The sequence below is a fragment of the Temnothorax nylanderi genome, unplaced genomic scaffold (assembly GCF_030848795.1).
Source record: "Temnothorax nylanderi isolate EJ_2023f unplaced genomic scaffold, tnyl_v1.0 TNYL_tig0001_pilon, whole genome shotgun sequence".
Lineage (NCBI taxonomy): Eukaryota > Metazoa > Arthropoda > Insecta > Hymenoptera > Formicidae > Temnothorax > Temnothorax nylanderi.
In genome coordinates this window covers 2,291,639-2,318,193 of record NW_027249063.1, presented here as the reverse complement: position 1 = coordinate 2,318,193, position 26,555 = coordinate 2,291,639, and the positions used below count along the sequence as shown (strand labels likewise).

At 35.9% G+C, this 26,555-nt stretch overlaps 2 protein-coding genes and 1 non-coding gene across 8 annotated transcripts in view; 1 reads left to right on the top strand and 2 right to left on the bottom strand.

The window, feature by feature from the left end:
• Positions 1-336: 336 nt before the first annotated feature.
• Positions 337-4,702, bottom strand: LOC139774556 (MD-2-related lipid-recognition protein). Its single transcript, XM_071709976.1, has 4 exons — positions 4,525-4,702; positions 1,743-1,862; positions 772-938; positions 337-514 (listed from the first exon to the last, which is right to left on the bottom strand). The coding sequence occupies exons 1-4, from the start codon at positions 4,685-4,687 to the stop codon at positions 431-433; spliced, it is 534 nt and encodes a 177-aa protein (XP_071566077.1). The 5' UTR covers positions 4,688-4,702; the 3' UTR covers positions 337-430.
• A 638-nt stretch (positions 4,703-5,340) lies between these two features.
• Positions 5,341-5,422, bottom strand: Trnas-cga (transfer RNA serine (anticodon CGA)). Its single transcript has one exon. It is a non-coding gene; the product is annotated as a tRNA-Ser (tRNA).
• Positions 5,423-9,923: 4,501 nt separating this feature from the next.
• Positions 9,924-26,555, top strand: part of LOC139774000 (echinoderm microtubule-associated protein-like 2) — a 37,425-nt gene continuing 20,793 nt past the window's right edge. For 4 of the 6 annotated variants that reach the window (XM_071709683.1, XM_071709022.1, XM_071709194.1 and 1 more), the window contains exons 1-2: positions 9,924-10,443; positions 24,542-24,647. In XM_071709683.1, coding sequence (XP_071565784.1) covers positions 10,318-10,443; positions 24,542-24,647 — 232 coding nt within the window. In that variant the 5' untranslated portion in view covers positions 9,924-10,317. The remainder of the gene's footprint in view (positions 10,444-24,541; positions 24,648-26,555) is intronic. The other 2 variants (XM_071709608.1, XM_071709108.1) reach the window with 1 other exon arrangement.

Below are 26,555 nucleotides of genomic sequence, written 5' to 3'. Positions count from 1 at the left end.
AATTGTTATTGATAAAATATAATGAATGCTAGATATTCTATTTCACACTTCGAGATCGCACATTTTAAAACATATAAAATATACATTTATTACGTAAATGACAAACAATAATTTTATATTATGTAAATCAAAGCTTATAGTCTTAAACTAGTTAAGAGAATTGAAAAACATCTTGAACAAAATCAATTTTTAACTCAACTTCTACGAAACATTTTCGCGAACTAGTTGAGAATCGTTGATTGATCATAATAATATATTTTTATAAAGCCGTTAAATTGTTGTCTGATAAATATTTCTTATATCTTGTAAATACGGGTACAAGGAAAACAGTATGGCTGATATGAATATATTGTTTATTTCATTAAATTATTGATTGGCGAATTATAACCATTGCGAAAGATGATACATTAGAGATTTAAGAACAACGACTTCACTTCACCAATTTAATTTGGAACATAAAACAGCACTCTTGTTCTCGTTCATTCCACAATTTCCATTTGAGATCATACGTTCGCTGGAATAAAAGAGAAAATATTCTTTAAATAATATTTTAAGATCAACTTGTGTTTGTTGTACATCAAAACTGCTTATGCATAGTAAATCTTTTGTCTACATCTCGAATTATGTTTAAGCTACATGTCTCTACATTGCTTTAGCATCTAAATATTTGACTAGATTGTCTAGATTTTAAAATAGAAAGTTATGGGTTGTCAACAAACTTGCGAAGAAGTTTACAAAAAAAATCGAAATGGAGATCGAAGCATCACTTACCGCAGGGAATTTCTTATTGATAGGCAAAAGCACTGAATACGTTTGTCTTTGACCAGGTGAGGTTGGGCAAACGGTAGATGTGCAGGCATCGAGCGGCATGCCCAAGAATGGCAAATCCACGATCTCAGAAGCCCAGTATGCTCTGCTGGACAACGAGCCATTGAACTCTGAAATAAAATATATATCCAGTAATACGTTGAACTGTGTATGATTGCTTGAGTTTTAGGGAGTTTATATACACGTACGAGTTTGGCTCGCAAGTCCGGCTCGGCTCGGTTTCTACTCGTTCGTGGGTGGGATGTCACGAGCCGGGCTTGCCATCATACGAACCAAATTCGCACATTTTCCTTTCGTGTGTGGTGAAAAAACGTTCGAGTCCGGCTTGCGAATCAAGCTCGCCGAGCCGGACTTGCGAGCAAAACTCGTACGTGTATAGACCCCCTTAAGGCTGATAATATATATACGTTTTAAAATATAAAAAACATCTATTCATTTAATAATTAATTAAAGTAAAAGCATAAACCAAGGACATTTCGCAATTGATTTTATATAAATGACTTTTTATTTTTATTACAATTTTCACTATGATTTTTATTACGAAATGATCGCTTCGTATTTTGAAATATTCGCTTTTATACGCATTGTCACAGAGCACTAAGATTATTGTATTGATATTTTTTACTAGCAGTGTATTATTAAAAAATCATTCTATTTGTTATGTTTTGCTAAAAACATCAATATAATTTACAATTATTTTCTACAATGGTTATTGTTGCATCCTATTTTCTAATCTTTTAAATAAATAATCAAATTGAATACAAAATATGTAACTGTACATAAAAAGTGTAACTAATTTTTTTTAAACATGAAGTTTGAAAGTATCCACTTAATCCATTGTATTTTTGTAATACATCTTCATGATTAATGTATGTCAGGCATATAGGTATGTATAATACTTTGAGTATACGTACCAGGGGTGAAGTCAAAACTTATGCTTGCATTGCGACCCTTCTTTATAGAACAAGGCTTTCTTTCTTCGGCTTCGCTACATGGATTGACACGTACTTCGTGTATGGTGCATAGTTCTGCGGCTGAAATGTAACGATAACAAGATCTCGTAGAGAATTACTTGGATATTTAAAGCCATTTAAAAAAGATCTTTTATATCTTATGAGAAAGAAAGAAAGACAGAGAAAGAGATGGGGGAGAATTTAAAACCTAATAAATTAATTTAAAAATTACATTATCTACAGTTAGTTTTCCTGATTAGTTGTTTATTCGACGATTAATAAAAGAATAATAAAAAATAGTAAATCTCTTTTAAATTTACTATTTCATTCTCGCGTTTCTCACTCATGTTTTCTGTTATTTTTTCTTTTCATCTTTCAAATTTGTTGCTCATTTGTGTATGCGTCATTTATTTACGCATGCTAATCAATTGATAATAAAAGTAAAGTAAATTGTTTATAAAATAGTAATCTATACGATGCTGTGTAAGAGGAAATTTTACTTGCGCAATACTTCTTTTGAGTTAAACAACCGATGTCCTGTTTACTTTTGAATTATCATCATGCGTAATCTGCAAAAGCCTCGTTTTTCTTCCGTATAAGGAATAATGAGATAAGCGTGCGTGAACTTCAGCAAAAGAGAGAGAAAGAAATACGTGTGCAACGATGTCATTGATGGCACGTGTCATTGACGTTGTAATCTCTACAGATCGATGCAAAGTAATTTGAAATTGCGAAGTTTCTGCTTAAAGGAGGCAGATACGAGTATTTTCATCTTTTCCCTGCATTTTCCTATGAGATTATATGTATATGAGATGTTTGATTCATTCTTCGCGAATATACATATATGACTCGGTTATAAATTAAATTATAACGCGCAAGTTCCATTGAGGAAATTTTTCCGAATATTCGATAAACATACACAGAAACTTATAAAACGTAAAATAACTCATATAACATATCTCTTTTATGTCAAAGTTTAACCGTTTCATTGATTCAACATGTTCCTCTACGAGAGATATATTTTATTCGAAAAGTTTATCTGCAGCTCTCTTACACGGAAAGTAAATTTATACCTCGATACTGTTCTCGTTTATGATAATTGTCATTCATATGGAATACTTATCAAAGAACATTGATGCGCAACGTTTAACTAGAGAGAGAGAATCACATCAGCGAAGCTAAACTTTGCGCGTCACAATATATACGTATAGGGTAAGATATATAGAAAGAAAGGTGGTAGAAAGACATACAGAGAAAGAGAGAAGAGTTTTCTCTTTTATCATTTAACACGTATCTGCGTTCTGTTTCTAATTAAATATTATTTTGTTACCATATTTTATTGTATAGTATTCTATTGTAAATTTAATTTAAATTGAATATGTGTATTATCTTAATCAAATTTATCTGGACATAATAGGTTTGAAGCGTCCAATAAATATTGACGCTTTCTAACATGTAGATCGAATCTTTGAACGTGTATAATTTGATGGAACTACGTTGGCTAAGCGAACGATAACTTTCTTCTTCGACAATATTTAAAATTAATTTTTTACGGAGTTAAGAGAATCTTCACATTGTTATATTCTTTATAGGATATATAAAATCTAAAAACTTATGAAACCCATTACTCAATATCTTGCGGAAAAAAGAGATTTATAATGGGTTGTAAAGTGTGATCTTGTGTTCTGTAGAAGATTCATAATTCACGTGACAAGTGAGAGAGAAAGACGAAGACGATGCTATTTCAGTCTAGTAGTCTCTTCTTTGTTTGCATAGAAAGAAGCATTATTGCTTCAATCTCAGTCTTTCTTCCTCGCTAGCCATAGTTTATGGGTCATTTATAGTTTAAGATAGCTAACTGCATCGATATTTAGCATGCAATAAATAAGAAAAAGATATGGTCTAAATCCAAATCCTATAGTAAGTAATTTATTATTATCATTCAAAATTTTTGCATACTTAAGAGATTTCGTGTATTGTCGAAAACTTTGTTATAAAAATTTCGTGATCTTGGATTTAGATCAATTGCCCAATCTCTCCGGAATAGTCAAGTATTAATCATCTGAAGACAATAATCTTGAATTTAATATATTGTTTGCTATCAATTCATAATACTTCATTTTGGAATATATAATAAATTATTTAATAATAAACTTTTCAGTATTTGTAATCAAATTCTTTCTTAGCAAGAATTTTAATTTTTCGATAATTCCAAGGGTTGGATTTAAAAGAGACTATTTCAATAAACTTTGATACGATCAATACACATTTATATTAAAATCAATAAGCAGAATACTTCATGATGGCAATGCGTCAGACTCGTAAATAACCTGACCCGAAATATACGATAACTGTATCGAAGTTGGAAATAAAAATGCGCAAATGTATAAAAGTTGTCGCCGAGCCATTCCAGTTTCAAATATATCCGGCTTATTTACGCGCGTTGCAACCGAGACATCGTAACCGCGTTAAACGAGAGTTCGTCGCTCCTGGGGCGATAAAAGCATGGCTATTAATCGTATCCACCGAACAGCCAGATTTTTTTTTCCTCAACCTCCGTCGATTACGGCGTCGAGCGCGAGTAAGGGTCGCGTACGACATCACGAGCGAGAAACGTGCCGTCAGCGTCACTTCCGTCGCTATTACGGTGCCCGCTCCTAGATCTCTCCCTCGAGATAACGTCGTTTGCGCCGTTTAATTAAGCAGATCGCGATCGTTAATTAAAATAGAGGTGGATACTCACAGGAGGGTGGACACGGCGTCCAATGCACGATTTCCGCGTAGACCGTGGACAGGGCCAGGATCAGGACGGTGGCGGTGGCGAGCGCGATGTTTCGGTTCATCTTGAATGGACGGTGGTTCGTAGCCAAGTGAAAGAAGGTCGACGTGAGGGTCGGTCCACACATAGCGCCAGATAACGGCGCGGAGAATCTGTGGGAGGGTGGTGGGGCCACAGGTCAATTGAGATAGCGTCTTGATCACTATGGAACCTGTATGCGCGCGGCGACCGTGTCTCCTTCTCCGAGGAATCGCGTCACAGAGTTCCGATTTTATACGTTTCATAACTAAACAGCGAGAGAGTTTCATGATAACTCTTGGTACCCCGGATGTTGAGGAGTATTAAAATATTTATATTTATTTTATATTAATGATGATCGAATCGCCTCATTTGGATGACATATTCGACACCGGTTGATAATCTATACGCATTTTCCTAGTGTGGATTTCCTTAGAAATGTTATTTGTCAATGTGTAAAAGTAAACGCTACATAACAATGTCTGTTTTAACTATCACACTTATCATAATTATGTGTAAGAAATTTTTTATAATTTTTGGCCAAAGAATAACAAAATAATTTCCAATTGATGTTAAATGTACTATGTGCGAGATTAAAAGAAGAGTTAGCTGTGCGACAATTCGGAGCATCAAGCAATAAAAATTACAATATAAAAATATAAAAATTAAATATTTATAATTTTATTAATATCAACCATATATAATATCGTATATGTATAAGAAAGTAAGAAGAAAAATATTTAAAAAAAGAAAAAAAAAGATCGCTGCGGACAGGATTCGAACCTGTGCGGGCAAAGCCCATTGGATTTCGAGTCCAACTCCTTAACCACTCGGACACCGCAGCTATTACTACCAGGACTATGTACAATCGTACATGAGGAGTACGTGTCATGCCAACAACAATATTAAGTTAACTAAAGAGAGATGCTGCAACGGTATTACGTATAAAAATGTATTTGTTTAATAATAACATAAAGTAAATCTTATAATAACTTATTTTAAATAAATTAATTTCAATGAAAGATAAATGTATATATGGATATAAAATTTGAATAAATAGATAAAATTGTTATTTTTATAGTAAAGCTTTTATTATAAAATATAAATGTAAATAATATTATTCAATAATAAAAAGTATTTTATTTAAAATTATAAATTTAAAAAATATTGTTGACTACATAAGAGCGATAATATTATTTTTTTTATCTTCTTGTAGATAGATTATTAATCTATCTTAATGATTCCAAAAATTCAATAATATGCCCCTGAGAATCTTCTAAGATGGCGTCATCTGTTGGCCAACCATTAATAAATGACTACATTTCTTCTCGTCAAACTCTATCGGTAAAATAATAAAAATAATATGTAACTTTATTGATTAATACTTTTGCAAATAAATTTATTTCTAAAATCTATTTATCTATTATAAGAACATTTGTTTTATTGTCATAAACCGCAAGAAGCTAATGCTTAATTTAGGAAGAATAATTAATATACAATATAAATATTGTATTTTAAATAAAAAATAATTTCCATAATACTTGTTAATTATTGTTGTTTAAAATTGCAGTTCTTGTTTTCCTTCTTATTTCTATTAAGGCATAAAATTCTAAATAATAAAATCTTAACTTCAAGCTAATGTTATTTTAATTTTACGTTCTTGATCTTCTCGAATTTCAGACTAGATACTTATTACTACCATACATTACAGAGGAAGTTTTCGAATGGCGGTTCAACGTAATCGCTATACTTTCCGAATAATTTGCGAATAATGATATCCATGAGCCATGAGTTTATGTGACAGACATGCGGGATCAATGGCGCAAGTTGGCGAACAATGTTGTTCGCAGAGAACATTTCGAGGATCGGCGCGATCAAGCGAATTCCGCGTCGTTCGCGCGGGACGACGCAATGCGATTAATGATTAATGGAAAACGTGAGTCCGATTTATCGCAACGCACCGACCCGCTATTCATTCTCTGCGAACCACCATTGTGTCTATTGTATCATATTGAATGCTCTGTATTACGCTTTAGACGTATCGCGCTCACGATTGTAAAAAAATATTCATCAGACGATTATAACTGCAATATAAAATTGTTTGTTTTGAGAATTTATTTCATAACTCATTATTGCTGTTCCTTATGACGCATAAATTAAAAAACTTGTAACTCGTTTAATTTTTTTACTAATATATAGTGTCTTTTTCTCGAAGTATAATTCCATGTATCAACTTTAAATTGATAAAGGCAGCGATTTTTGTCGTTTTCGTGGCAAATTGTTTAATTTAACACAAACATATATGTATAAAGCGGTGGTCTTTGCTTTTTCGTCAAATACTTTTACGATAATGAGATAACTATAATTTACTCTCTGATAGATTATCTTTATGACATGATTCACAATGACATAAATTGCGTCAGCGAGATTATGACGTAAGAAGATATAAAATATACACACCCCGATATGGAGGCGTCAACATGATACGAATTAATAAAGAAATTATATCGAAAGATAATGATCGAAGTTCATCGTAAATTTAAACTTGGAGTATTTCTTTTGTTTAATATCGATAACACGAGTTTCGTGTTATTGACGAATCGAGCGAAATTATCGAAGAAAATATTCTTCGCGCTTTCGCAGATACATCTCGACATATTATGTAAAAACGTTTGCGTGTGTGTACGTCGCGTTAAACACACGCGGCGCCATGTCCAAACACAGAAGAAGACCTATTCCCACGCCTAAAAAAAAAAATGACGATCTTCGCACTTCGTTTATGTCGCGCGGCGCAGTATAATCGCCGCAGGAAGCAGGAACGACTCGTGACGATTATACGGAAGGTGTAGGCGGATAGATCGAAGGATCCCCTCGGGAGATGATATTATAATAAAGCGATGGCTCTCTCGGGAATGCGAAATCGGCTGGGCTGATTTGAATGAGAATGTTGTGCAAAAGCGGCCGGCCACGCGCGACGCCTCTCGCGCCCAGCACTTTTACTTCGCACGGGAAGAAAAGCCTCCAAAGGAAGTGGCGATGTTAGGTGAGCGAATGTGTAACCTACATTCGATACGACTGGGTGATCTCGCTCATTGTGATATGCCGAATCTGTTTTCGCCACCGTCAAGATTTTTATTCATGTCTCTTAAATTAAAATGTATTTTCTTGTGCACATTTTGGTGCAAGATAATGCACCATGTGCTGCCTGTTTCAAGGTGATGGATACACCTGAACAATACCTGAAACAATACAATATCAAGCCAGAAATGATCAATTAGACAATGTTTAAATTATTTACTTTAATAAACATGCTATTTTTATGAAACTTATAGTTTGTATGTGAAATAATATTTATGTATGTAAGAATAATGTAAAAACTATAATAGATGTCAATGGATTGGAGTAATTAAAGAAATTACCATTTTCTATTATAATTTTTCATGATAATTAAAAACTGATAGTATTATGTCTTTATTTTAAAATTAATTTAATCGAATAGAGTTTATGTGCGTTTAAAGTATGCGCGCATTAATCTTTCTCCATGTGAAAAATTCCATCCGCACGAGACGTTTCTCGGTACATTAATGATAGAGCACGGTGTGGCTATAATGTACATAATGAGGCAGTAGTCAATGCGTTAGATGAACTATAGAATGTGCATATTAATAAGAAACGAAATTGCTCGCATTTCTCATCACCTTTAACGCAGTCAGGCAATATGCCTCATGAACATGAAGAAATTAATTCATGTATTTCGGTACATGATAAGTACGCAACAACAATAAGATAACATCAATCGTTATTGTTAATCAAGAAATAAAAACTTATGATTTAATTTCTTTTACGTGTAATATGGCAGCATGATAAATCATGGTTACAAACGATAGAAAATCTATAGATCAATGAAGTGTGTTTAAATTCAAATTAAAAAAAATTAAATTAAAAAATTAAAAATTTAAGAAGTTGAAGTTAATACTAACGCGAGAAAAATAAAGAAAAATGTAATATCTCGATCTTTAATAACTTTCAATTTTGCTTTGTTTTTTTTTACTTCTGGCAATCTTTTCTCGCGAAAAAAAATGCGTGTTGCGTATTTCTGCGCGAATATAAACTGCGTGTGTCATATAGAAATGCGGATACAGAAGGTTCGTGTCGGAAACCGCGATCGTCGATATTTATGAGAACCGGCGGAGCGTCAATGAATTATCCGGGAACATTTGTTCAACATGTGTTTCTTCCGGATTCGGAGAGAACTGGTTTTCTTCTATAAAGGTATACAACTTAATTCAAGGCCGATCCAGTAGGGATTTCAATTAAACATTTCATTATGCACCCTTATGATAGATATTCTCCTTGGATGCTATTCTTATCCTTTATTATTTGTTACTATTCAATTTTTATTAGTACAAAGTTTAAGTGTGATTAAATAATGCAATTAATTTTCCTCTATAAATAATAGAAAAAAAATCACATCAGAAATGTTAACTGTTAACTATTTATAAGTTCAATTATCCTCTCTCTAATGTATATTTTATATCTTTTTAAGGAGCAGTATAAGAAATAAGAAGGAATAAAAAGGTCGTCACCCGAGAAAGCGAGATAACTCGATAATATCTTATAGACTTTGCAATTGATAATAAAAGTTATGATGTTTTAAAATGTCGGGATCATCTCGTTTTCTCTCACTAATTGTAAGATCTAATCTTATGTATTAAAATTGATCAGACGGCGTATGACAGATGAAAGTTATAGCTTCTTCTGATATTAATTTCATAATCTCTTCGTGGCTAAATATTTTCGGTGAATATTATTAAAGACTGCTGCATATTTGGAAATACATTACAAATATTTGCAGTTCAAATCCACAGATCATTTTTAAATAACGTTTACCGGTAATGATTACAAAACTGTTTACGTTTTCTAATATAGACAGTCGAGTTCCAAAGTACGATCACAGTAGCAAGGATTAATATACATTCAATCGCAGACTGCATAAGTGATAATTTATGTAATTATATTTATTTGATTATAATTTATCTAAATAGGCGTACTTGCAATTTTTTATTTTCAAGAATTTCTTTTTAAATAATAAGCCTTCGAACATGCACGCCTCTGCTTCTCGGGCATATAGAAATGACGCTTTGGTACAAACGTTGTTTTCTCACGCTCTTATCAAACTGATTGGTAACAGCGAGCGGCAGATAAGCAACAAATGACAGATGAAACGGCCTGAGGTTACGCTCCTGGTATCTCGCTGCGTCGTCACACCTGTTGCCCTCGGCAGGATACCAGTGTGATACGCCACTGGCCGTAAACCGCTGGCACGGCTCACCTGTTGGCCTCAGCAGTACTTGCTGGGTTCTCGACCGCGCGGCACCTTTCGCCCGACGTTGCTGACGAAGCGACGGACTTTCCGTTCTCCACGTATTCTTCGTCGTCTGGCAAGTTCTCTCTCTCTCTCTCTCTCTCTTTTTCTCGCGCGTGTGTGCGCGCGCGCGTCCGAATTTGTCGCTTCTCCGGTTGGTCCTGGTCGATCGAGGACCTACATATCCGGTACCGGAAGGAAGGAGGAACCGGAAGGAAGGGAGCCCTCGAAGCGGGGCCTTCGCCCTCGACCTGGAGGAACGCGACGCGTCGCGCACCGGACGGACGAAGAGGAGGGAAGGCAGGCGGAGAAGCTAACCGGTCGGCCGCTTTCCGCGGATTCCTGAACCGCCGCGGACCCCGTCTCCGGATTGTATGCAAATACCTTGCGGAAACATCCTCGCGCGGGTTGCTGCCGGCCAGGAGAGCGCGATCGCCCCTTCTCGAGGAGGCGAGGGGAAGCCCCTCCTTCTCGCGCGGATTTTTCGCGATCGTATCCAGGTATGTGAAATTCGCGTGCCTTTTCACGCACGTATGCAATTATTTCGCGATAGGCGAGATCCAATAATCACGCGAACCCGATCGCCGTAACGATCCATTGATCGGAGCGATTTGAAAGAATCGCCGGAGGAATTCGCCTTTGGCGCCCTTGTGAAAGCAAAATTCGAAGAACTGATATGTATCTCGGAGTCGATTCTATTATGCGATAAATTTGGAGTTGAAATTAATTTTGCAAATAATTTATCGAGATGGTAAATATTTATTGATGTGATACACATGTGAATAATATGTATATCATATTATTCAATAAATTATATGTTATGAATGTTCACGCTCTTATTGTTAGTGAGACAAATTCTTTGATAAATCTGGAGTAGATAGCGAAAACTTGGTTGGAACGTATCATTAATTACATTTCAATTTTTATTTAGTTAATATCTTAGGTTTTATTTCTTGATATATTTCGGGATGACTTAAATCTCTTTCAATTTATTGTTGTACAATGTATCAGGAGCTGTAGATTTCCTTTCAGAGATAAACTCCTTGGTAAATTTAGAGTTAAATTTCCTTGAGTGAAAATATAATTGACAACGAGAATTTGTAGTAATATAATTTTGATTATATCTTATTAATCAATCGCAAATTAAATTTTTATTAAAAAATATTTGAACAAAACCAAAAGAAAAAGTTACCTTCAAGTTAGTAGAGGTATTGTGTAATTGAATATCTTTTAATAAATGCGACTTCCGATATATGCGGGGTATGTAATCAAATATTAATCTCGGTAATGACATAATTTGCTGGAGGCGTCAGAAAATCCAAGCACATTCTGTCATATTTATTTAGAGATCTAGTGTTTCTTCTAAGATTGACGAGGTATCTCAAGATTATAGTAACATCATGTACGTAGATAATTATAGATAATGTGTCGGCAGAATGCTTTTAACTATAGAAAAGTGGGTCGTGTCGTTTGATAAAAAACGTTTTAACTTTTTGCAAAATTATTCATTAATTGTTCTTTATCAAAGACTAGGAAGAACTAGATTGCCAATATATGTCGAAATTTGTATTTGATATGTATCGATGAGATACAGATATATATCTTCTAAATGCGTTTTTTAATCAACTTTTCAAGAGAGATAAACATCTCTTTAAAAAATCTGAACTATTTAATTTGTTGCTTTATTTATGTTTATTCAATTATATATATTAGAAAATATTGTATATAGGTCGAAATTTTATCTTACTATGTACTACAATTGGAGGGGTAAAAACCACAACGGTGTAAGTCAAATTTTTTAAAATATTTGACTTACACCATTATGGTTTTTACCCCTCTAATTATTTTAAACATTCTTATGTGCATAAGTTACTTTGTAAAAAAATCTACAAAAAGGTACAAAACACTACTTTTACACATCACTAATTTCGCGTGTTAGAATTATTGAGCATTTTAACGTGAAATTGTTTAACAAACCTCAGTACGAGATGGAAGTTTAAAGTTGTTACAAACTGTCGATGCGATAATTCGATAAGATCGAGGAGAAAACTTAGCTGCTCACGCAAGCGTTTTAAAACGCTTTACGGGAAACAATAACCTGCCTTTAATAAATTATTCCGCTAATATTCCGATAAACAATATAAAAGTGAACCCTTTTTGCGTAAGATAAACGCATAAAGGTTTTTCTATAAATTATTTATGACGTGATAAACACCTCTTGAACGCTGCTTAAAAACGGATTTTTATTTAAAAAATAAAGAATCATCCTCTTCTAAAATATAATAAAAAGAACCTTATTTATTTTCGGTAGAGCTGTGACAAAATTATCTCATTTCTTAACATGTAAGTGTTAAAACAAAGTGTAAACGACCCACGCAAATGATGTGAGTGTTGTCAGTGCAATAAAGCTCTCAATCTTACGGAGGGAAAACTCATGTTAGTTTTGCAAAATAAGCAAACGTTCTTTTTTTATCTAATCACGAAAGAAAAACCGTACAGTACTTTAGCACAACTCGTAGTTCAGATTGGAATGTGTTGAGTAACGACATATTGTTCTTTGGCACTTCTCCAATTTGTAAGAGAGAGAGAGAGAGAATCACAGGGAAGGGGAGGATGTTTTTGCGGCGAGACCACGAGCGCGTTTCCGCTCCGTACGTAACGTACGCTCGCGTATTTGGCGCGGGATGAGACGGCCGAAGATCTCGAGCAGCGTCGCCAATTACACGACCTGTTCCGACAATGTGAGGCAACGGCGCGCACAACCGGGTTTCTCACGACATTCACCAGCGTAATTTCTCTCGCCATTGTCTAAGTCGTGAGTCGCGTATAGAGAGTGTGACTCCCATAAAGCGCGCCGTGCCGCGCGGCGACGAAAAAGCGGAGCATAACGGTGCCGGCGGAAGAATTTCGCGCGCTCCACGTCGCTCGACGAAAGAAGGCCCCCGATTTTCGTTATCGACGACCCGCGACGGAAATAAGTATCTCGTCACTGCGTCGCGGCGACGCGACGCGACGCGACGCGACACAATCACGGCCGATTATCCGCGCTCCCGCGCGAGATAACGCGACGAGCAAAACGACTAATTACACCTGGGGATCGTACGAATGACTAGGAAACACACATCCTTCTAACGTTCGCGCGAATAAGATACTCGAACGCGCGAGTGACAACATGTTTATGACGCTTAAGAGGTCGAGAGAGAAATAACAAAGTCGCCAAATACGCCAGCTGTATTCTATTGATAATTTTGAGTACGTTAAGAAAGATTTCTTTATGCTGTTTTGAACGATTGGCACTCGCGACACGTGACTCACTTTTGAAAAAATGCCAATGTTATTAATAGCGTGTTATACTTAGTCCCCTTTGAATAAATGTTCTGTCTAGGACATTTTTTAGAAGTCCATAAATAAAAAAGAGGGCACAAAGCCACAACAGAGTGTCGCGTCGTAATATTTAATTAAAATAATACTTTACGTACGTTTCGATCTGTCATCAGCCACCCTGTTGTGGCTCCTTTTTTTATTTGTTGATTTCTAATCATTTGAACCTATTAATATTATTTTTTAAAAGCTTTTAAAATTAAGAAAAATTTATCTTCTCTTTTACCAAGTTACGTCACAGTTAAAAGAATTTCGAATTTTCCCATTCCCTCTTTTTTGCGACCCTGTTCAGGTCGCTTCAGTTCTTCTGTTTATTGTCTACCGGCGCTCGAGGTAACACAGACTTCGACGGTATCCAATGCACAGCCTGAACCTGAACCTGAACCCACATGCATTGGCGAACACATGCAGAACCATTAGACCTTCTTAGTATAAGAAAATAAATTTCCACACTGCCCCATCAGTGGTTCTCCATTTTAAATGTCTTGTATACGCGCGGTACGCAGAACGGCATAATCAGATCGACATCTGCATTAGGGTACGAACTTTGAAATCGATTCTATTGTTAGATAGAGCAGGTAAAATTGGACCGGCTAGGCAAATATGACAAACGATATTTTTCTGCGCACTTCTCTGCGAATCCGGTCCGATTCAAGAAAGCGAGGACCAGCCGGGTGTCGAATTCGCCGCCGTTACCTTAAAGCTGAATACACAATAGCGGTAGGTAATGATGTGGTATCCATCTAATAGGCTTCGCTACCTGTTCTGGTATATTTCGGATATATACGGAACGAATGTGTTGCGAATACTGCATGCTTTGAGTTTTATTCGGGTACGTCTCGTTTATACGCGAGTTGGTTTTCATAATGCGACTTCAGGTCGATGGAGGCTTCAGTAAATTTGTTTTTGCGTTTTAAAACTGCAACGAGGGATATCGTGTAATATATCTCTCGACTTTCTAGCCTTACACAATGACTCTCGAAGGTGGGAAATTAATTTGCACTTTAAAGCAGCATGTTTTTTTTATGAGAGAGAATTATACACAGAAAATTGTTTTGGAAACAATAAAAATGTTGACCGACACTGCTACAGACGCACAAAATATAATTGATAGCATTTAAAAGTCGGATTAGAAAGAGAAAGTGGATTAAAGGAAGTATACAAATATAGGTTTCCGCAAAAACTGCGTTTATTCACCGTAATATTAGATACGTATAATCTTTAAATCTTTATAGCTAGGGTCTCGCAAAATTAATCAAAATTTGTGCAATATGAAGAAACATATCAACGGACAATCACGAAGATTTTTCATGAAAAATTGATCAGTTTGCCTCGTTATATAATGCTTATCCTGCCTTCGGTAGGGTACATCATTCCATGAAATTTTATCATGTAATCTAGACAGGGGATAAAGACACGGTATGCCTTAAGAATAAATAATAAATATAATGCCTGTAAACGCGTAGGCATGCCGCAAGCGTAACGCGACATACCGTTGCAGATAAGATTTAGTTTCTCTAGTCAGTTGATGCGCAGCGGGTTCTAATGTAAAGTGCAGCCTACGAAATTTATCTTGCGGGAGTGTAGAGGGTGCAGGAGTTCCCACGGGATCGCGATTAGCTTGGCGGGTATGAGGGAATCGTGGCTTCCTATCGTGCTTCCTTATCGTCCGCAAGGGGAATTTAAAACGAGTAAGGGTGTATTCTCGTGTCGAAGCTCATTATCTGTTTGCGATAAGTGCCAAGGCCAGCAACTGTGGATTCTGTCAAAAGTACGTGGCACTTAATTATCGCGCTATTTTTAGATGTGGCGACCTTGAAAACGAAAATGTTAATGAAGAATTCAAAAAAAATATAAAATATTTTCATCTTTTTAATCTGTCTAAGTAAATATAAATCTGTAAATATCTTTATCTTCTATTTATATCTTTTATATTATTTAATGAGAAGATTAATATAATACATGAATTGCGAGAAAAAAGTGCGGACTTTTGGCAGGATTTTTCCGCCTCTAGCCGCATTTCTAAATATAACCTAATGCAGTTATACTTTAACGTTCGACCCTGACTACCAACGAAAACCTTTGCGCTTTTATTTTCTTCTGCTACGAAATTCTTGCCCGACACAACACTGCTCACCTTCAAGCCTACGGTCTCCGACAGAAACAGAATATCCACAGAAATTCCGCGCACGAATCACTATTCCAACGTTCGCTTTTAGATCGTAGTTGAAACATACTTATACATATATAAAATATATAAAATATATGAAATAATTTAATTCGTATGTCAAAATTTTTTACAGCATTATCATCATACTTAAGCGACCTACTATAATTATTTTAATGGTGCAACAAAATTATTTTCAGATCTGTATATTTAGCTAGATTTTTAGATACTTCAGCAAAACCGTTCTTTCCGTGTGCACAATTAAAGAGAAGAAATTCTCAATTTAGTAAATATAACGATAACTTAATTAATTTTATTAACATCGTGGTGTTGTATATACATTATTACGTATTATTATGATAGCGATAAGATAACATAACTCAATAGGCTTGAAAAATTCAATTATTTACTATGATTCTTCATTGCGACGAATCGCACTTGAATTTGCGCTGATGATACAATATATAAATCGAATAAATGGAATACAGAGTTCAGATCCCACGCGCGAATTGCTGGCACGAGTTCGATTATAGGTGCCACCTATCTCACCGTCATTGCTACGCGCATGGTGGACATTGAGGTCAATCAACTGCAACGCGATGTAAGGTATGCGTTTGCATGCGCGGGATTGACACGTAAACCTTTCCTACGCAACTCCCGCGACTTTCTCGTTATTAAACCATTCGATCCATCGGTAAACTGAATAAATAACAGTTCGATGTGTCACACGTCAAAGGAACCTACGTGTATCTCATTAAGATATTATTTCCTCAGCTTTACTATCTGTCAGTAGTTTTTGGAATATATTAACGATATTTTTAGTATAATATACATATGCATAAGTTAGAAAATATTAAAATATTCTATTATTAAAAGAAAATGCATAAATAATATTGTTAAAAAGCATATATAAATTAGTTTAATTCCGAAATAGAAAATGTTTAATATTTCGAACCAATAGGTCTCAAAATTTAAAGCAATGTTGTAAACGTTAAGATCAAAAATAAAAATACAGAGCTTATTCAACGAAGCTATTTTCGAAATATTATTTTAAACTATTCTACAAGTCTGTAATAAGAAGTATTTTAATCAAAACTATTAAGTGTTTCGCAACGCATGTATAAATTAAATATTCACATTTTGTACACAAGCATTGAATAACCATAATTTCGAATGCAGAATAACTGAAATTACAACTAATTGATACGTATTACTTGAAGCGATGTATTAATAATATGTATACAACAAAGCACGTGGTTAGGCCTGAAAGGTAAAGTGGATTAAAATTCAGTATCAGTGCACTCGAGAAAAATATAATAACCGAGCATATGATAACTACATGCTTCGCCGGCTACGAAAGATGATATACGGTCGTTTCCATAAACATAGTTACAATTAGATACGGTTAGGCAAGTTTTCTGTTTCGTTCGAGGCATTATATACGCATTAATTAAGATTGCCTGTCTTTAATTGATTATCTATCTCCCTTAAAAAAAAAAAAAGAACCATAAAATCAGTTGAGCCACGATTAAATTGAAGTAATATTTATTGAAGTGACCTATAAGTTAAAGTGAATGGAAATAAATGCGTGAGCGTTATTCTAATTTTAAATTTGACTTACTTTCCCGTCCATTCACCTGCATTTACCCCATACAAGGAGTCCGCGAATAAACAGGCTGTTGCACAGGCCTTGGCATTAAAATATTATACGTGAGGATTTCATCTGAACGAATTTGTTGCGGTTTTACACGTCGGATTTATCGACGCGATGAATATAGTATATATCGGATACCTCGTTATCTTATCAATTCAGAAAACAAGCACGCGAAACGTAACCGCGATTTCGTTTCCACTAATATCGTGAGTTTGCATTTTAAGAATCACAATGTTTAATATGAATTCAATCTGCGATTATTATCCGCGGAAATGTTTATCTTCGTCGACTAATAAACGTTTTGCCGCGCCGCTCGCCAGATAAGAGAAGGCCGAACCTGCCTCGCGAATGCGAATTTGCATAAAGGATACAGCGCCATATTTTCTGCATAACATCCTGTTGCAGCTTGTTATCCGGAACGAGATTTGAGTGCTAGCAGAAACGAAGAGTCTCTCTCTTCAACGGGATCTCGTGGCCGATAATGTTATCGATCGACGTCGTCCTTATAAATCAAAACAGGTCTTGCATTCTCTCGTCGTTATAACCAACGATAAAATTATAACTTTAAAAATATATATCTAAATAATTTTGCGTATAAAATGTTTAATAAATTGGAGTAAAGTTAACAATTGAAAAAATTGTAATTAAAAATGCAATTATATTGAATAATAATTATAGACATTAAACAGAGAGAGAGAGAGAGAGAGAGTTTGTAAAAGTAAACGTGCAGACTCTTTTATTATTGTTCAATTTATAATTTATCTACTGTTACGTATTCTACTTCGCTTATTTTGCTATTTCTCGCTTTCTCACGGTGACAATAGTTGTACTCGGATACGTGACGGAGTATATTCGATTTCACATTCATCCACGGTCCATGTCCACTGTCCCTATTTATTTATCTTGACGCCAGTCGCATCACGATCGCGCCATTAACGCGAAGGATGCTGCGCCAAAATTTGCATAACACCCGCCTACGCCTTGTTAACTGGAAACAGCTCTAAACACGAGACGCGAATGGTTTAACGTCATTTCCTTGTGATTGCCGCAGTGGCGTAATGTTTGCTGATCGAATTAAATCGCTAATTTTCGTTACGTTGCATTCCATTATATCGCTTTCTGCAATGTGCTTTCCAAGTACTCGGTTTCAAAATTTTAGTAATTGTACAACTAAAATTATATTTCGAGCTAGGTGGCTTTAAAGTGCAGTTAAAGACTACACTTTAAAGCTTTGATTAAGATGCTAACTATTAAAAATAATTAACAATAACATGATTACAACGAGAAACGTAAAAAAATATACAATGATACTCTCGCAAATATAAAAATTCAAGTATCTTATCTTTTCTTAATGCAATTTTCTTCTTTAGACGTAAACATCAGAAATAATGATGAATGATATACTTATAAAGTTAAAAATAATTACGATAGCTAATTAAAAGCCGTACACAATGTATGTACAAGTATGTTATTTTTTAATTGTAAAGAAGAAAATACATATCTAATATAATGCATCGTCAAGTTTAGGGTCAAGATCGCTATTACAAGCGATTCTCTTCGTGGATATGCAGCATGCGTAAAAGGGAAATGCGTGATTAGAAACTAGAAACGGGAGAGACTCTATGCGCATACCTGTTTTATTTAGCGCTGACTACACGCGCGGCCATTAGCGCTTTGGATGAGCCGCCGAAATTTACATAACATCCACCTACATATTGCTACCTGAAAGGAGATTTCAATGAGCACGCCGAGAAGATTTATCCTGCCGACACTCGGCGGTAGAATTACGTAATATTGCGCGCGATATGACAAACGACGAAGAATAATCGCATAAAATTTTTGTGGTCGCAACATCAATTTGGGCGAAGTGCTTCATTATTTTTCGTTAACATCGACAGTCCATCCATTATCTTGCGAAAATTAGATTATACCCGAAATGAGAAAAGCCTGTGTGTAACGTAATTATACCGTGTATTTAGTTCGTTGAATTTTACCGTGTATTATTAAAGCACAACTTTTTTATGTATATCTCACAGGTTTTATCCAGTTAATCTTAAAAGCTTAAAAAATTATAAATTGCGTGTACTGATCGAACAGTATCTCTTAAAAACAATAACTCCAAGAAATAAGTGAAATAACTCCAAGTTCTTTTCCTTACCTACTTTTGTTTCGCGTGTAAAAGAAGGAATAAAAGATTAAAGCGCGATAAATTATATTGCAGCGGAAATTGAATTTTGCACGGCTCGCAAACGGAAAAATTGTTATTACGAGGTCAGTCAAAGTCGAGGTTGAGATGGATCGATTAGTCGTGTTCTGAACATAATTTGCGTCCTTGTTTCTATATACATATACAATATTTTAATGAGTTACTTTTTTAACGTAGCGTTGACTAGATATCTGCAAGAAAAAAGAAGTTACTGCAAATAATACTGAAGCGTACATCCGGCATACATTATTCTGTTGTATCTTAATAATTATAACTATTCAACCAAATCATCGAAATCTTTATACTCTTTGCTGGATATTCGAAACTAGAATCGAAAGTTTATATTCTTTATTATTTTCTTCATATTATAATTTGTTTTTGTCACTAATTGCATTTATATCTAATCTCTTGTTATCCTACAGTCCTACATAGTGGTTCGTGTTATTTCATTATTTCTTATTAAAAATCGTAATATATGAAACTTGTTGACGGGTTGCTCGTGAACTGCGAGAAAGGAATGTTTGGCGGGAAAGTATATTACACGTGAAATCAAAGTAAATTAATTATGCTATCGTAAGGACTAAGGTGGGAAATTCTAATCTCTTGCGCCGTCATGAGAAAGTCTGTCTTTTGTAGTCGAATGTCTCTGCAACTCTAAGAAGTTGCACGCGTAAAATTTATTTACGTTAAGATTTAGATAATAATTTAGATAATCACAATTCTCCATTTCTTTAATGTCGTAACATTGAAATAGATATGCAGATTTTAACACATTCCACTTCGCGAACCTACCGCATATAAGTTTGATACCATTCCCTTTCATTTGTAATTCGATTGTAATTATTTACACTACTGTGATACGTACGTATAATTTTTTTTAATTTTTAAATACACTTGAAAAGATTGAGATATACATATATAAGTGATTTACAAGTTTGCTAAGACTAAACAGAGAGATTGATTGAGATCCTCGCTGGAGATATTTGACGCTTACACTTTTCTTAATCGTGTTTTCTCCGTTGGAAATTACACGCTGCCATTCTCGAGGAGGCTAATTGAGAATGTTCAACTTGATGGAGTCATATCGCATGCTTATATAAGATGTCCCAGATTAATTAAGGAGTCGCTTCATTAGCTGTAATGCGCGTCGTACGTTGTTGCATCGCGAAATTATATTACAACGCAAGATGTATAAGAAGCTATATGATCGAGCTATTTCGTGACTGTAATTATCAATAATTAATAATCCAGGCACTATAAGTGAAAAATACCGTAAGAGTAGAAAAAAATGTGCGATTCGTCTTTTGCACGCCTTTGTCAAGATTATCGCACATACATTACAAAACCCGACAACTAACTCGATAATAGCGCCACATTACAACAAACACCGCCTCGGCTAGATTTATGACTTTTACTTTGAACGTAAAATAGTTAAATGCCATACTACACTCCGAGCGTTCCCGCCGCCATAAATTCAACGTTGGTCCACTTTCGTCGGCAGATTGTCTGTTAACTACCAGCTGTGTTTAACGAGTCTCATTCGAGCCAACTAAGCTCCATCACCGCCCCGGCGGCGTCGCCGTCCGTCGTCTCGCGGCATCAATTCGCGTGTATGCAAATTCGTTTCGCATTGTCATAGCGCGCGAGACGCGCAATCGCCCTCACCTATACGAAACGCATTCTCTGCTTGCCGACTATTTCGACTCGCGTATCCTTATTAGTCGTTCCGCTACGAACGTAATACATATTCGGTTAAACCCGTTAAAATATAACGCAGTGTTGCATGAATTTTCCCACAATAGAAAGTTCAGTTGCTCTTTGCACACATATTCAACTTGTGTCGTAAATTTTGAAATACATATACCACATGCAATTTATCTGACACGTTTATACATCGATATAACTTGTAACTGTTATTACCGTTTAAATTATTTAATATAAATTTTAATTAATCATATGTAACATATATGAATAATATAAAATATAGATCATGCGTTTATTGTGAGTTGCTGTTTTTCGCAATATTATTCAACTATAGATAGAAGTTTTTAAAAGTCTATTTTTATGTCGCTATTTATCAGAAATATGTAAAAAAATAACGCAGTTAGATATACATAGATAGACTTGAAAGGCTATAAATGTTGAAGGCCGCTTTATTTCCCAGTCATGCCACTATGTAGACATATTCGTAGTCCTCCATCGTAACTCACAATATACGATTTTTACTTTATACCGATGCCTACAATTTATTAAACAGCAGATCAATGTAATTGACATTCTCAATTAGGTTTCATGTCGCAGCGATGTTTATGCGATTATCGTGAAATCATTTGGGACTTGACGAGGATCAAATCAGCCTATCAGATGGCGAGAGAAATATCGTAAAACGCGATACGGAGATCATAGGCGCGGCTATTTATGTAAACCTAATGTCACTTGACCGGCTCGAGAGTCTTAACGTTGGCTTAACAACGCGGGGCTGCCTACGGACAGAGAACGGTGAACCAATTACCCATGTCGTGTGTAATACATATAAGGCCCGCGTATATATGGTGTCACGGTGTACGGTGAACACGCATCCAGTGTGCACAACGAGATCTCGTAAAATAAGCACCGTGGGGTCCGGCCTTATACACCAATAAGGCAGCGTTCTGGCCGGGTCAATGCTTACTGGTTTTGTGTTTCGACTCACTCCTTCGAGCTCCTTCGTTCACTTTCCTATTTCCTCGCCTTTTCAGGGATAGCCATCGTTGCTAATAATCAGATCACTTTTTTGTGACAAAATAGAAAGAAGTAATCAATCTGGAAACGAACCGCTTAGTATTAATACTAGAGAGTTTACACAATATCTTTTTTATTATACATGGTAATTTTGATTATTTAATTTTCCAAGATTTGTTACATTGGTATAAAAATAATTATAGATAAATGCAAAAGAACATATAGTATATTAATTAGTTTATATTTAATTATTTGGAATTAAAATTCAGAAATCTTTAAGAATATAACAGGTAAATTAAGGATAATACTTGCGTTGTGTAAAAAATATCGCGTAAAAGAGTCACGGCGGTCTCGCGCTGCGCGTGTACTTGGCGCGAGACACTACCGTGTCTCTTGATTTTACTGTATTATTTTACTGTATTTTTTAATATTTTAAACTGGAATTTAAATAAAATTAATTAAAAATTATCGACATTTTTTTGTACTAAATTATTTTAGAGCAAAGAGCTTATTCTTTGTGTCGTATATAAATAAATCGCACTGAGGAATCTTATCTCTTTCGTTTTCAAAAAGAGATGAGTGTGCATATTACAGATTACTATTGCACAGGCAGTCTGAAAGTCAAGATCGTAGTAGTTCCTTGCAAGAGACTGTTTTTGTACTAAATTATTCAGGGCAAGAGGCTTATAGTATGGCTTTGTGTATGAATAAATTGTGCTGAGAGGAATTTCATCTTTCTCGTTTTCAAAAAGATGTGGGTATGCATGTTATGGATTACTAGTGCACAGTCTGGAAGTCAAGATCGAGTAGCTTCTTTGATTCGAGAGATGACTGTCGACGTCAGGTTGCACGGAGATTATAAACCACCGAGTGTCTGGCTATGTATCCTGACCATATTCGCCGAGTAATATACTCACCGTGTCCCAGTTCGCGATAATGCACTTCAGATCTCTTTGCGTTTCCGACATACATTCGCTCGAGCCGAAGTGGATATCGATAGTCGCGAAACGAACGCGCAAAAGCGGAGTACCGTGAGACGCAAAAATGGAGCCGGTTACAATGATGACGGCGACAAGATGAGTCGATGTCTCGAGCGATTGAGAAATCGCGCGAAAGCGGAACGCCGGCTGTGCAAAAGGACGTGCAAAAGGATGCCGAAAAATTTATATCTGCTGCGTATTCATATTCGCATTCCACGGAGCGCCGGCGAAGATTTCGTATATAATATTCAAGGCCGTATATATTCTTTGGACACACTTCCCTATATGGAATCGATAATCAAGAGCGTTATTCTCGAATTGTATAATAATTCATCTTGATCGATACTATATTTGATCATAACGATCTTTTAACGTCATTTGAAAGGCGCAACACTTCGAATCGCGCGAGTGTATTTCACAAAAAAGTGCGCTGTTGCGCGTCTCTCGGCAACACTTAAAGTAATTGAAGGCTATCGCACTTGTAATCGTGCTCGTAACAGAATCCATAAGGCATGAATCTCTTGTGAAAGGCTTGTACTCTCGCGGCAGTTCTATTGATAAAAATTCGCCGCCTGCACTTTCTTCTTACGGCCACTGTAAGTAAACACGAAAGGTGCAACGCGTCCTACATTCTCCTGGCGATTCTTTTATGCACGTACACTATCGCGTACTTGCCATTCGTTTTCATTGGCCAAGGTCGTAATACGTTGATGTTCCTCCTTTCGAGCGAAATCGCCGGCGCGGCGATTCACGCTCGCGCCGGCAAAAACGCGGTGCGGAAAAACGCGCGCGTTTAAAAGTTACGAGATTTTGTTGCTCACGGCTGCTTACGTAAAGGCCGAACACGCCCGTTAGTCTTTCGCCGCGGAGAAGTTTGTACCGAGAATCGAATTGCGGTATCGATATACGGAAGAGATACGTGCGCGACATTCCCGAAAATTGACTTAACTGAAAAAAATATAGGAATTTTATTAATATATAGCTTTCTTCTTTAAAAATTACAAATATATTTATTATATTATTAATAATACGCAGAAGTTAAGAAAGTAGCAACTTTTGGACCGTGCATTTTTTATTATACTTTGAATTTTACATATTACAATTTATATTTTATATGATTTAAGCACTAGAGCACCGAGAAAAATATAGAATACTATTCTACATAATCGGTTATCTAACTATCGCTAGCCTTCAGCTTACCAGGTCAATTTCCAAGACACCTAGTAAAGTACAAAATAATCATTTTCAAACCGCCGGATAATTTCAACCATCGGCAATCTCTCCGTACGGTATCCCCAGACCTAAGACCATTGTCTTCGAACAATGATTTCGCACAATGACGGTCCCTGTTCCGGTAATTACGGAAACAATTAATAGGAAAAGACGCGGATCGGAAGTGGCGCGTGCGATATTCCGTTGCACCGCGACGCAACGCGCACGCAATGCAAGCGCGTATACAATAATATATTGCTCTTTTTTCTTATTGCAGACGCGGGATCCTCAATCAAGGCGCTGCCACAAGTATGAAAAGGAAAGTCCGGAGTCAACGATGCGCGTAAACGGGCATTCGGAACAGAGCGCGAGGCAAGAAATGGGTAAGACTGCGCTTTCGCACAATAAGACGGGTAAGACGGCGCTATCGTGACGAATTGCTTATTGAAAATCGCGACAAAGTTGCAGCGTTCCCTCCGTCGTGATAATTAGAGCGTATTTCCAATTAAACGTCTCAATCGCGGTGACTCGCAAAATGCTCAGGAAGAAAGAAAAACAACAGTTTTAAAAAAAGGATTTGAAAAAATTAGAAATAAAAAATCGTAAAAAAGAAAAACACTTCTGAAATAATGCGCGCGTGTTAAGATAGAAGTAATTTCAAGTCAATTGAATTGAACAAAGTTCTCCACGTGACTTTTATGTGTCATTGATTTCTAGCGGAATGATAAATTGCCTCTGGTTGAATCGTAGAGACTATATAGGATATTCGACTAGGAATCCTCGCTTACAAGGACGCGTTCCGGTTAAAAAGAAATGACGACGAATCGAAACGATGTGCACGCTCGCACACGCGTCACGTAACGCACGTATTGTCTACGCTGTCTACAGCAACGGTGGCATTCATTATATAAGCCATTCAAGGTAGTACGATGACGTTACCCGTAGGTGCGCCCACCGAGCGCTCATCCTGTTCTTTCATTAATAACAATCTACCGGCTCCGAAGCATAGCTAACGGTGCCTTCTGGAATTTCACGAAATTCCTCGCCTTCTCCTTTGCCTGCGCTTCCTGTATATACACCAGCGAATACCTTCTCGATTCGCTTACCGCAGAATTACGGCGCGTCTCTCGAGGAAAACGCTGATCGGTTTCCCGAAGGGAAATCGCGCTCCGTCAAACGCGCGATTGCCTTCCGAAACCATTTTCGTCATCGTCGTGAAAAATTGATTTTAAATCTGATCTGACGGCGCATACATGTGCGATTGAATAAGATAAGGATGGACAAAACGAATGTTTTACGTTAGACTGGTTTAAAAATATGAGTAGAAGTTTGTACATGTAAATGGAAAAAAAAGAAACAGCGGGAAAAATAAAATTGTAAATATTTAAAATCAGAAATTAAAACTGATATATCTGTAAAGCAGATTGCTTGGACGTAAAAAAGAGATGATAAATAGGTTCAGGAATAGAGGCGGAAAGATCAAATGGTAACTATACATCGCAATATTAGGCTGAATCGGGTCCTAGAAAAACTCGTTTGGCATCAATAACTTATTGACGTAACGCGGAAGTGTGAGATGGGCAATTTATACGTATAACGATCATCAATTGAGTTCGTTCCGTTATTAACGTTACTTATGCTTAATTGAGCGACAGCGGAGCGGTTACGCCCACGTATCGACTTGCGGATTCTGTCTAAAAATATTCGTCGATAACGAACCTTCAGTCGATTACTGCAACATCAGCTCTGTTTTGGATACACAAAATACGATGGGAGACCTGCACAAACGCTATCTTTACAGAAATTTAATATACAGGGCTGATTTATGTAATAATTTTTATTAGTTTATCGGCAGATAAATTAATATCAAACTAAAAAGCTTGTTAGATATATAACCGATTAATTAAATTCTATACTCAAAATGTATTTGAAATATGTAATTTAAAATTTTAAAAATGTGATACGGAAAGTATTGTATTTTGAACATAAAATATAAATTTTCGTTTTAAATTCAGATTTATAGTTTATAATTTTAGGCATACAAAAAAAACTTTTTTTAAATATATATCACTTGGCTTTGCTATCTGTTGTTACTTTCATGATAATGTGCGCAATCATTATACAACCTGAAAGTTTGTGAAAGCCGATAGTGCACTGAAAGAGAGAGAGAGAGAGAGAATAAGAGATACAATTAGAATGCTTGTATGCAACACGATGTAATTAAGATCGCATTGTCTTCAAAGTAATTTATTATTCCGAAAGCTTCGGAGTAATCCTAGAAGCGTATAGAT

What these genes read in the sequence shown, in the direction of transcription:
- LOC139774556 (XM_071709976.1), bottom strand. Translation starts at nt 4,687, where the DNA reads ATGTGTGGACCGACCCTCACGTCGACCTTCTTTCACTTGGCTACGAAC. An exon ending in GACGCCGTGTCCACCCTCCT is followed by an intron (nt 1,863 to 4,524) that starts GTGAGTATCCAC and finishes GTTACATTTCAG; the next exon opens with CCGCAGAACTATGCACCATA. An exon ending in TCAATAAGAAATTCCCTGCG is followed by an intron (nt 515 to 771) that starts GTAAGTGATGCT and finishes CTTTTATTCCAG; the next exon opens with CGAACGTATGATCTCAAATG.